Source organism: Hemibagrus wyckioides, linkage group LG06 (genome assembly GCF_019097595.1).
Source record: "Hemibagrus wyckioides isolate EC202008001 linkage group LG06, SWU_Hwy_1.0, whole genome shotgun sequence".
Lineage (NCBI taxonomy): Eukaryota > Metazoa > Chordata > Actinopteri > Siluriformes > Bagridae > Hemibagrus > Hemibagrus wyckioides.
The window spans coordinates 7,924,573-7,937,072 of record NC_080715.1 but is presented as its reverse complement, the minus strand read 5'-3'; the positions used below and the strand labels follow the sequence as shown (position 1 = coordinate 7,937,072).

The 12,500-nt window shown below is 36.8% G+C and overlaps 2 protein-coding genes across 3 annotated transcripts in view; one reads left to right on the top strand and one right to left on the bottom strand.

Annotated features, from left to right (window-relative positions):
- The window catches only part of cerkl (ceramide kinase-like), a 180,897-nt gene that overhangs the window by 87,287 nt on the left and 81,110 nt on the right, over positions 1-12,500 (top strand). The window lies entirely within an intron of this gene.
- itga4 (integrin alpha 4) overlaps positions 1-12,500 on the bottom strand; it is a 45,147-nt gene that overhangs the window by 1,020 nt on the left and 31,627 nt on the right. Inside the window, exons 18-26 of the mRNA XM_058391383.1 lie at positions 9,490-9,640; positions 8,667-8,765; positions 8,509-8,585; positions 6,285-6,374; positions 4,845-4,932; positions 4,146-4,253; positions 3,079-3,204; positions 2,862-2,987; positions 206-307 (exon numbers count right to left, since the gene is read on the bottom strand). Of these exons, the coding sequence (XP_058247366.1) occupies positions 206-307; positions 2,862-2,987; positions 3,079-3,204; positions 4,146-4,253; positions 4,845-4,932; positions 6,285-6,374; positions 8,509-8,585; positions 8,667-8,765; positions 9,490-9,640 (967 nt within the window). The remainder of the gene's footprint in view (positions 1-205; positions 308-2,861; positions 2,988-3,078; positions 3,205-4,145; positions 4,254-4,844; positions 4,933-6,284; positions 6,375-8,508; positions 8,586-8,666; positions 8,766-9,489; positions 9,641-12,500) is intronic.

The following is a 12,500-nucleotide window of genomic DNA, read 5'->3' as shown; positions in this document are numbered from 1 at the left end:
GGTAGTGAATCGACTCTCAGTGAGCTTCACAGTTGAGTCTCTCAACATCAGAAAATACAGCAACATAGAATAAACATGAAATCTGACCGATTGTATTTGATCTGATCCTTTTATTTTAGATCATCGTTCTTGCTGTAAATAAGTTCCATCAGTGAGTAAACATTTTAGACAAATGTAGATATCAGTAGCTGTATGATGGACTTACAGCAGCGATGTTGTTGTCCTCATTCAAGATGATGGTGTTGTTATCCTTGACTGGAGATGTGACTGAAATGGTGCTGAACATATGCATTATAGCATGTCTTCCCTAAACAATAGGAAAAATGAAATTTCAGTATTTTTAGAATAAAGTTTTGGGTTATAGTGTTTGAGGTAGTGTTCAGTTTGAGTTTGTGTTGCATTTGAGTCACTACTGAGTATGGATTCGTATTGGATTTGTGTTAGTGATTAATTTGTGTTAGTGTTGAGTTTGAGTCAGAGTTAGAGTGGAATTTATGTTAAATTAGTATTAAATTCGAGTGAATTTAAATCCATAAGCTAGCATAAGTAAAAGTGGCTGAGTTGGTGTTGAGTTTGAGTTGATGTTGAGTTTAAGTTGATGTTGAGTTAGTGTTGAGTTTGAGTTAGTGTTGAGTTTGAGTTGATGAGTTTGAGTTAGTGTTGAGTTTGAGTTGATGAGTTTGAGTTAGTGTTGAGTTTGAGTTGATGTTGAGTTTGAGTTAGTGTTGAGTTTGAGTTGATGTTGAGTTTGAGTTAGTGTTGAGTTTGAGTTGTTGAGTTTGAGTTAGTGTTGAGTTGATGTTGAGTTTGAGTTGATGTTAAATTTAAATTAAATGTGTTAAATTTAAATTAAATATTAAATTTAAATTAATAAATTTAAATTAAATATTAAATTTAAATTTAAATTTAAATTAAATGTTAAATTTAAATTGATCTTAAATTTAAATTAAAGTGTTAAATTTAAATTAATGTTAAATTTAAATTAGTATTAGAATTAATGTTAAATTTAAATTGATCTTAAATTTAAATTAAATGTTAAATTTAAATTAAATGTTAAATTTAGAATTAATGTTAAATTTAAATTAAATGTTAAATTTAAATTAAATGTGAAATTTAAATTATTAAATTTAAATTAAATGTTAAATTTAAATTGTCTTAAATTTAAATTAAATGTTATTTAAATTAATAAATTTAAATTAGTGTTAGAATTTAAATTAAGTGTTAAATTTAAATTAAATGTTAAATTTAAATTAAATGTTAAATTTAAATTGATCTTAAATTTAAATTAAATGTTAAATTTAAATTATTAGAATTTAAATTAATGTTAAATTTAAATTGATAAATTTGAGTTAGTGTTGAGTTTGAGTTGATGTTGAGTTTGAGTTAGTGTTGAGTTTGAGTTAGTGTTGAGTTTGAGTTAGTGTTGAGTTTGAGTTGATGTTGAGTTTGAGTTAGTGTTGAGTTTGAGTTGATGAGTTTGAGTTAGTGTTGAGTTTGAGTTGATGTTGAGTTTGAGTTAGTGTTGAGTTTGAGTTGATGAGTTTGAGTTGGTGTTGAGTTTGAGTTAGTGTTGAGTTTGAGTTGATGTTGAGTTTGAGTTGATGTTGAGTTTGAGTTGGTGTTGAGTTTGAGTTGGTGTTGAGTTTGAGTTGGTGTTGAGTTTGAGTTGGTGTTGAGTTTGAGTTAGTGTTGAGTTTGAGTTAGTGTTGAGTTTGAGTTGGTGTTGAGTTTGAGTTAGTGTTGAGTTTGAGTCAGAGTTAGAGTGGAATGTATGTTAAATTAGTATTAAAATCGAGTGAATTGAAATCCATAAGTTAGCATCACTAAAAGTGGCTGGAGTTAGTGTTGAGTTTGAGTTAGTGTTAAGTTTGAGCTCATTTTAAATTTCAGTTAGTGGTGAATTTGAGTTAATGATCCATTTCAGCTAGAATTAAATTTCATTCAACTAGCTAGCATCACTATAAGTGGCTTGAGTTAGTGTTGAATTTGAGTTAGTGTTGAGTTGAATTCATTTTATATTTCAGTTAGTGTTGAGCTTGAGTTAGTGTTGAGCTTGAGTTACTACTGAGTATGAATTCATGTTGGATTTGGGTTAGTGATTCATTTATATTAGGGTTGAGTTTGAGTCAGAGGTAGAGTGGAGTTTATGTTAAATTAGTATTAAATTTGAGTGAATTTAAACCCATAAGCTAGCATCACTAAAAGTGGCTGGAGTTAGTGTTGAATTTGAGTTAGTGTTGAATTTGAGTTAGTGTTGAATTTGAGTTAGTGTTGAATTTGAGTTAGTGTTGAATTTCAGTTAGTGTTGAATTTCAGTTAGTGTTGAATTTCAGTTAGTGTTGAATTTCAGTTAGTGTTGTTTGAGTTCATCTTAAATTCAGTAAGTGTTGTGTTTGAGTTCATCTTAAATTCAGTAAGTGTTGTTTGAGTTCATCTTAAATTCAGTAAGTGTTGTGTTTGAGTTCATCTTAAATTCAGTAAGTGTTGTGTTTGAGTTCATCTTAAATTCAGTAAGTGTTGTGTTTGAGTTAATGTTGAGTTTTAGTTAGAGTTTGTCTTACATTTCAGTTAGTGCTGAGTTAGAATTCATGTTAAATTTTATTCCATCACTACAAGTGGCCTGAATAAGTGTTGATTTGGGGTTAATTTTGTGTTAGCATTGAGTGTGAGTTAGCATTGAGAAGTGTTTGACTTAGTGTGTTTAGTTAGGGTTGGGTTTGAGTTAGTGTTTCGTTTGAGTTAGCATCGAGTTCATCTTAAATTTGATTTAGTTTAACATTGAATTCGAGTAAAGTTGAATTGAAAGTGATGAACTTCTATAGATTGAGTTTGAACTTCTTGAGAGTGTGTGTTATGCTTACGGGGCTGATCTGAAGAACAGCAGGGTTAAGCTCCATCTCAATATTGATGGTCACTTCTTTGCCCATTTCCAGGTTGCCGAAGCTGCACTGGATCTTCATGCAGGTTTCGTCCACTTGACCACAGAACTGAAAAGTTATAGCAGATGTGTGTGTGTAAGAAATTCTGTCTTATTTGAGAGAAGTGTGTAGGTGTGTAACACAGGAGGTGGAGCTTTACCATTATACGCTTGGTGGGTTGTGACATGTAGAACACAAGGTCTTTATAAAAGGGAGCTTTCTCAACATCACAGTCGTCCTTCAGTGGCCAGCTGCTGTTCTTCACATGGCAGTGACCTTGAGTTGTCTGAAAGACAAAGGAGAATCCATTTTTGTGTCAAATAACGTGCTGATAAACTGTTAAACAAACATTTTCTTATCTATTTTAGTAGAAAGTTGTACACTGTAGTCTTCAGTGAACTTCCTGTTCCTGCTAAGACTTTGGTCTGTTTCTTTCTGAGTTAGTCTTCCACACGTGTCCTGTGTTGTGGTAACAGGACCTCGAGCCTCAAGTGGGATGGTGGTAGCTCAAGTGGTTGAGGCTCTGGGTCATTGACCAGAAGATCTGGGTGTAAGCCCCAGCACCGCCAAGCTGCCACTGTTGGGGCCCTTGAGCAAGGCCCTTAACCCACCCTGCTCCAAGGGCACTGTATCATGGCTGACCCTGTGCTCTGACCCTAACCTCCAATGATGGGATTTGTGAAGAAAGAATTTCACTGTGCAGTAATGTAGTGTAACAAATAAAGACTACTTAATAAATAAAGTTCCTGTATAGTATGTTCTGGTTTCTAAGCCATTGTCTTGAGCAAGGCACCTAAACTGCTCAGCTGTACACTTGGATTGGAAACAGTCCCAGATGTAAATCTCTAAAGCATCTGGCCAATAAGGGAAGTGTACCGTATTAGTGCTTGGACCCCTTCTGCCTGTTGATTCTTCCTTTGGCTCTATGGTTATTATTTTGCGCTCCTGATTGTCGAGTTGCGAATTTAAATCCCTTGAACTTGGCCCCTTATTCACTTAAAATGTTCTGCCAAATAAATTCCAAATTCAAATCATAAGTAAATTTTTAAATTTTAAGTTCCTACACACACACACACACACACACATACACACACATCCTCCCATCTCATCTTATATCCTCATATAAATTACAGCTGCTCTCAAGGACCAGCTCTAAATTTAGTACACCGATGTTCCAGATGTAGCTTATAAAACCAGACAGGATTATACGATCGTCTCCCGTCTCACCTGTAAATCTGTGACTCGGAGCAGGCGATCCGGATACGGAACCAGAGCATGAGGGATGCCTATTTCCACTTTGGTGTCGAGAGCTTTACTGGGACCGAGGTTCATCACCTGTATGTCACAGAAACACGTTATAGTAAGTCATACTTTATTTAGGAACACTTTGGAAGCGTCACAGTATTGCAGGCGAGTGACCTCATTGTACTGCACAGACTTTAAAGGACAATGGGTCAATATATGGTATGTAATACATGCTGTCCAAAAAAATCTGCCTGGGGTTTTGGCAGAAAGGTCTAAGCTCCAATTCAGTTTAAGGTCCAATACCAAATGTTATACCCAATATTATGTGTGTTAATTCAATTCAATCTAATTTTATTTTAAACAATGGACCTATAAAATATATAAAATAAAGGGAATCTAAAAATTCAGACTTGGAATGATAAAACTGCTCACAATTCAAACCCCCTCATATTTATAACTATTTCTATTCTATTTCAAGTTTATTACAGATTTACAAGATGCCAAACAGAACAGGGCATAATTTCATATTTTCACATTTCACATAATTTCATATATGTTTTTTGGCTCTTATAGCTCTGATAGGTCACACTACAGTTAATCAAAGGGTCTTATTTCGAAGCATACAATTTTTCTCATTTTATTGGTTCAATACTATAATTACTAGCATAAAATGTTCAGTACCATAAATGTGTAATTCAGCTTCTGGGTGTAGCAGTCAACTGGCATCAGATCAGGGTCCCCAAATATGAACGATGATGGAGACACAAGTCTGTACATTAAAGAAAGAGAAAGCAAAGGGATGAGTGCTATTGTTCTGTTATACAGTATACATTCTATTTAAATGCTTTATTATCTTAGACCTGGTTGGTGTTACTTTTACTATGAACTTATTCTTGTGAGTCATGTCTCAAATTTTGGCTTCTGATGGCTCCACCCCTTTCTCTATTATACTTTGTATTATTCAGGTATTAGTCATACACCAAACCTTGCTGAATTTCTATGCATGAACCTATGAGTTATACACAATCTGAGACACATCTAATATAACACTTTACTGCTTCCTGTTTACTTCCTGTACGTAATTATACACAATCTGAGACACATCTAATATAACACTTTACTGCTTCCTGTTTACTTCCTGTACGTAATTATACACAATCTGAGACACATCTAATATAACAGCACTTTACTGCTTCCTGTTTAGTTCTTGTTCTTAATTATACACAATCTGAGACACATCTAATATAACAGCACTTTACTGCTTCCTGTTTAGTTCTTGTTCTTAATTATACACAATCTGAGACACATCTAATATAACACACAGTTTACCTCCTATACTTAATTATGACTCAGTAGACTCTGTACCTAATGGACTTCTCTTGTTCATCTTGAATGTGAGCAATGTTGCTTGGTTTTCTTGTAGCATTCTAAAAACACTCCAATCATTTCTGTTTCATTTTAGTCTCCTCGTTGCTGCTGATCTCATTTTCCATGTCATGTACACTATTCAAAAGGCTTCTTGACTTGACTTGACTTGACTTAATTCCTGGTTCTAGCCCTCACCTACCTGTTGGTAGGTAACACCCAATCTCCTTTATTCTGTAGGACCTATATTTCTAGGGCCCTAACTTTCCAGGGTTTCTGTTCACATGGCCTTGTATTTTCAAGGAACTAGATTTTTAGCGTCTTTAATTTTCTAGCACCCTCTATACATGTTTAAAGGGCCCAATAGTTCTAGGGTTCAATGTGTCCAGTATCCTTTCTTTCCATGGTCCTATTTTTCCTGGGTTCTCCTTCCTACATCCTGATATTCCTATTGTTCTTTGGTCCAAGGGTTTGTAAGTTCACTAAAGGTCTATGATCTCAATATTTCTTAAGTGCTATGTTACTAGAGTCCTATGTATGTTCCAAGGCCTTATATTGCCAATGCTATACATTTTTAGGGTTCTATGTTTCTATTTTTCTATGTTCTAAAGGTTCTATATTCCTTAGTCCTTATATTTTCAAGGGCATGTGTTCTAGTTATTTATTTTATCAACAGATTAAGCAGATAAAAGTTCTGATCTGGTGTGTGTGATTCAGTGCAGCACTAATGTGTGGATGGAGTTTAAGTTGACTCACCCGTGGACGCTGAAATCCACAGCGTATCTCAGCGGCAGTGTCAGGTTAGCCGTGTTATCGTGCAGAAGGTCATTGTTTTCGTAGTTATCACTGAAATACACACATTTCACCAATTAGCAAACAAAAAACAAGTAGAACCTGATGTCACCGGCGTCGACGGGAATGTGGTCTTCCTACTTGTTATGAATTTGTGGGCCTGAAATACCCTAAAATATACTTATATGTAAGGAAGGTAGCTACGGATGAATGGACGGATGGATGGAGAGAGCGAAAACATGATGTCTCATCCACCACCTAGTGGCTGAGGTTAAGAAAATGCAGTTTTTTGTATAATTAAAAAAAAAATCATTAAACACTTATTAGGCTCAAACAAATTGCATAAAGAATGTCAAATAAATTAAAAATCGCTAATGTAAGCAATCAGTTGAGAGCTACAACAATGATAACAAGCCACTTATGTTTGTAGATGAAGTTGGCTGAGAGTTTGGTTCATCCACCATTTTTTTTTTTTATTAATTAATTAATTAATTAATTTATTTATTATTCTTTGCTGATACCCTTTCGAAAATATGACATCATTTGCAGTTTGGGAACATAGTGAGCATCAATCGTCCCTGGTTTTTGCCATGTATTGTGGGATTTATTGAGGGAGTAAATGTCTCAGTGCACTGGAAGGTTTTTTGTATTTGGCAAACGGACAAAGAGAGAGAGAGAGACCTTAAAATAGCCGACTTCCTGATTAGTGCCCTGAATAGTGAACTGGAGAGACGATTGAGACAATTCAGCCTCATTCAGTTTCTCTGAGGAATTTTATGATCATTTCAGTCTACAGACACTATGAAAGGATAAAACAATCTGTTAATTGTGCCTTTAAATACAGTATGTAAGAACGATACTATAATTGTTCAATAAGAAAACGGGAAGCTCTGCTGCGCCGACTCGAGTGACTCATAATATCCTGAAGCATAGGTTTACCGGTCGCCCCTAACAACACCCAAAACACACTGTGGGCCTCTCACATGAGCTCTCTGTGTGGGTCTGTGTGAACCGGATGCCAAATTATTGTTCATGAATAATGCAAAGTAGTTTTTTTTTCTTCAAACATTTACTGGCTAAGACTGCCCAGTTTCAACTTCCTTGAAGAAGTTCAACGCTCTGGTCTAGAAAGTTCTCACACTATACATGTATGAAAAAGTAAAGAATTAAACCCTGGGGTGTGGTGCTGGTTGGTTAGTGTGATGCAGCTGGACACAAAGCTACACCATAATTAATATACATGAGGTTGCAATTTAAAAAATTATCTGTTTATAGTTACATCTAATGGAGTCGCATGACTAAAAGTTTCCATGTTATCACTTAAACAATTGTTTCTTCATCATTAGCTGTCCCGCGGACACTGGAGACTCTTTTAAAAAATACTAAATAAGCATCTCCTCACGGCAAACCTCACCATATCAGTTATTACACATGGAGCGTCCATTTTTACAGCGTCCTAGTGTAAGAGTTGCTGCTATAGAAAATTAATCAACACCTTCTAACCAATCAGAATCAAGCATTCATACACTTTTAAAAATAAAGGTGGCAGGAACAGCCAAAAAGGGAGTTTTACTGCAAAAGTGATATCCTAAAAGAACTACTTTACCTTCAGGAAATGGTTCTTAAAATGGTTCTTTCTTTTTTCTTAGTGCCATGGAGAACATTTTTATCTTTCTGTCTAAAAACATTTTTTTCCCACTACAAAGAGTCTTTTGTGCAACAGAAACGATGCTAAAGGTTCTTTATAGAACCATTCATTTTATGGATAAACAGTACGCTTACGAATGTCATGTCAGAAAGATGGGATTTTTACGAGTTGAGTATAGTAATTACGAGTCGGAAACTCTGGATTGAGCTCGAGTGTTCTAGTTGAGGGCGTGTCAGTCAGAAAATATGGTGGAATCAGTGGATGCAATTTCTGTAGTTAATGGTAAATTTGTTGAATTGGAATGCTAACGATATAATATGTAAAGGTAAATTTTTCAGTGGTTGATTTAAAACATAAAAAAGGAAAACACACCAGAATTCATTATCTAGAAGAGTTGCTGTATGTTTCTGTAGTTAATCAAGAGAAGCTACACGCCCATCTCGCACCTGATGTCGTAATTACGACTACCCGAGTTGTAAATACGAACTTCCCAGTAGGACTCGAAAACATATTTACACTGAAGCCTTGGGGTTTGCGTACCTCGTAGCATTGATGATGATGGTAAGGTCACCAGCGCTGCTGTTCTGGTTCACGTCCAGTAGAAAGCTGATGTTGAGCTGCAGGCAAAAAGCAGCACGTCAATAACAAACCGTACTCAAATATAGAAAGGAAGAATTTAAAGAGACAAATATTAATACCTTCGACAGAGCCGGTATGAAGAGATTCCCCACGCTGCAGTCCAGGGAGATGGTCTCATTCTCTTCTTCACTAATCTCACAGCTTACATGTTTCTCCTCCTGAAATCACCATCACATCCACAGCAATGAGTTTTTATTTTATAGTTAAGCTTTTTACGTGAAATATTGTCACGTGCATGCTTTAAGCAGCTATATACAATGAAATTCTTGTGCTAAGGACACAAAAATGATGAGTAGTAGTTGTACATAAGTATAGTAACGAATATATGCAATAATAAAGTGACACAGTGGGAGATATTACACATACAGTACTCTAAATTATTAATGTAATCTAGAAAATAAAAATAATATCCTTTAATCAGTGTAAATACCGCATGCACTCAAAGCATCATAACATCACGGATGTAGGTTTGGTCTGAGGGTTGAAGTGTGTGGGCGTTACCAACTTGTGCAATAGGGGTGGGGCTTTTAGTATTTTAATTTAGTAGAGTTATTGTGACAAACTCATATTGGCAATAACGTTGCAAAATAAATGTCTTCTACATATGTTTCAGTTGATTGTGGTGTAAATATTAGAGTGTAGTTCTGATTATTGGAAGGTTTCCTTCCCACATCCCTATGTCGATTGTAATGATAATGACAATAATAATAATAATAATATCCATCCATCAATTGTCTATACCTGCTTTATTCCTAATTAGGGTCACAGGGGTCTGCTGGAGCGTATCCCAGCACACATTGGGCGAAAGGCAGGGGTACACCTTGGACAGGTCATAATAATAATAATAATTAATACCAATTTTAGGTGAATATGTACACTCACTGCATCCAGCACTCTGCTGAAGTGAAGATTGTTGGGTAACTGGACATGGAGTTTGGGCAGAAAAGCATCGTCTCCTATGTTGGCGAGCGTGATATTCAGCATGATGGACTTCCAATTTCCCAGAGCGAAATACGGCACGTTGTCGTGAGACCTGCCGAGACGAGAAGCAGAGCATCGAGCCATTAAACGAAATGAACCTATGACGTAATAACACTCCTTTAATGCCATAACCCTTCATGCCAGGCTGGATTAGAATGTAAGACGGCTCCTCACGGGGTTAAATGAAATACCATTCATCTAAGGAGTCTTGCTGTCTGTCAGGGTAAACAGAGTAAATTTCGAGTTCATGAATGGGAACTGAAATCCATCAGTGTGTGTTCAAATGATCTACGTTTAGACAAACACATCAGTTAAGAGTGGCTTTAGTTAAATGATAAAATGCTAAAGGATGAGAAAGGAGTCTCCACAGTGTCAGGGATTTATATTTATATTTATATAACTTCCATTTTCTGCTGTGGGAAATGACATCTTCAGTGGATGACGGTTTCTAGCTACTTTGACTACATTAAATGTAACGATAAATGAAAAAACAGCATATCTCTCAAATGGGGAAATTGACTGATGGGACATTTTCAGTCAGTATAAATAAATGAGGTCTGATATAAAATGAGTCAGGAGTCTGGTGCTTTCTGTCTGAGGTGTGTGTTTTTCCCCTGAGAATTTTAGCGGTTGCATCAAATTTGAGATGATTATCAGCAAGCACTTGGGGCAGAAATGGGTTTGATATCATCGTTTACGTTGAAGACAGAAACATTTGTTTGTAAAAACTAACTTTTTGGAACTTTTCTATGAAAATTTAGCCCATATTAAGCTAGATTAAAAACAGTAATACTTATGAAACTACAAATTCTTCAATCCCCGAGTGTCTACTTTCATATGAGCTTCGTATTAAACACCACTGTGGAGTGAGACATGACAAAGACACTCAATGCTGAACATGTGCACAACAAAAACCGGGGGTTTGGGCCTGGTAAAAGGGTTAAATAGATAAATAAATAAATAAAAAATAATCATCAGTGGCTTCACTGAGTCGGCGTCCAGGTAGCTAGTGTTTGTCAGTGTTACCGATTCTAAATGAGATCGTTATCAAGCAGCACTTGACTCTGGAGCGCTGAGCAGCTAAATAAACCAAGCACAAACACCACACACAAACAAAAACACCTGCATTCATTTGCATGGTGTCTCACTGAAGGCTTTGAAGAAGCGACGAGAAAGATGGGAAGAGGATGAGCGTCACAGGCGTACACACACACACACACACACACAAACACACGCACACAAACACAGAGTTCAGACCTCGAAACGAGGCACCAGGTGTGCATCTGGGAGTGTGACAAGTCTCACTCCCCCAATCACCCAATCACCACACACACACACACACACGCTATTGCCTTATGAATAATCAGATCATGCATTATCACTTTGAAGAGTGGAAGAGGTCCATAAATTAGTTTGCGTACTGCTGGAAACATGATCCAAAATGTTAATTTGAACACACACACACACACACACACATACACACACACACACACATACACACACACACACGCTTCAATTAAGCAAACCTTGGGAGAAATGCTTTGAATCCAAATGACTGATGTAGAGCACTGGCTCTTGTTCCTTGTGCTCTACTGGGCATATTTATAAAATAATAGCAGATTCTTTCTCACATTCCCTTAAGTATCATTCAGTGTCTGTGTGTGTGTGTGTGAGAGAGAGAGAGAGAGAGAGAGAGGGGGAAGGAGAAAGCTGAATACGATAGAAAAGAAAGTATGACGGATGATAGAGTAGTCAGAATGGGAAGCTGTTGCACAGAGTAATTTCCTTCCTAAAGTATAATTTCATATTTCCGATTATTTCATTATTAACACACGAACGCTTTTATCCACTATGACATCATGACGCCTGTCTGTTTTGCACAGCCGTCTTTCTTTCTTCTGAAGGTTAACGTTAAGGTTTCTGATTTGCGAAGATGGCGTAAAGAGATGCAGGGTTTAGTTTAGTTGCCTTTTCTTTTGTCACATGTACAATACGGCACAGTGAAACCCTTCAGTCATGATGTGTGTGTGGGGGGTGGGGGTGCAGGTTCAAGGGCCTTGCTCAAGGGCCCAACAGTGGTAGCTCTTCCGATTAACCACCCAGAGCCTTAACCACTTAAGCTACCACCACCCCCTTAGTTTGTGCATAAAATCTTTAAACATCTTTGTGTACAATGCAGCATCATGGGTCAGGGTTAAACCAGTCTTAAGTGCTTGGACACCTTTTCATTTCATTTCATTGTCTGTACCGCTTATCCGATCTATTATCGGGTCATGGGGCGTCATCGGGCATCAAGGCAGGATACACACTGGACAGAGTGCCAAAGCATTGCAGGGAAGACACACACACACACTCATTCACTCACACTACGGGCAATTTAGAGACTCCAATCAGCCTAGAAGCATGTCTTTGGACTGTGGGGAAAAAAAACGGAGCACCCGGAGGAAACCCACCAAGCACGGCGAGAACATGCATGGACACCTGTTCCTGTTAATTAATCAGGAATGTTAATAAACACTTCATTAAATACTAAATAGTGGCCATGAAAAACACATAATGTGTCCATGTACTTAAGACTGGTTTAATGATGCTGCATTGTTCACAAGATCACCTGCATACTTTATGTAGACAAAGATGTTTAAAGATTTCATGCGTGAACTAGGGGGGTGGTGGAAGTTTAGTGGTTAAGGTGTTGGACTGCTGCTCAGAAGGTTGTGAGTTCAAATCCCAGGGCCACTGCTGGGCCCCTGAGCAAGGCCCTTAACCCTTAATTGCTCAGTTGTGTGAGGAATGAGATAAATTGTAAGTCGCTCTGGATAAGGGCGTATAGTAAACGTAGGCTAGTCATTTTAGTATCTATATCGATGAGCATCATATTTTGAGACCAAGAACTGAATCCAGATGTCTAAATA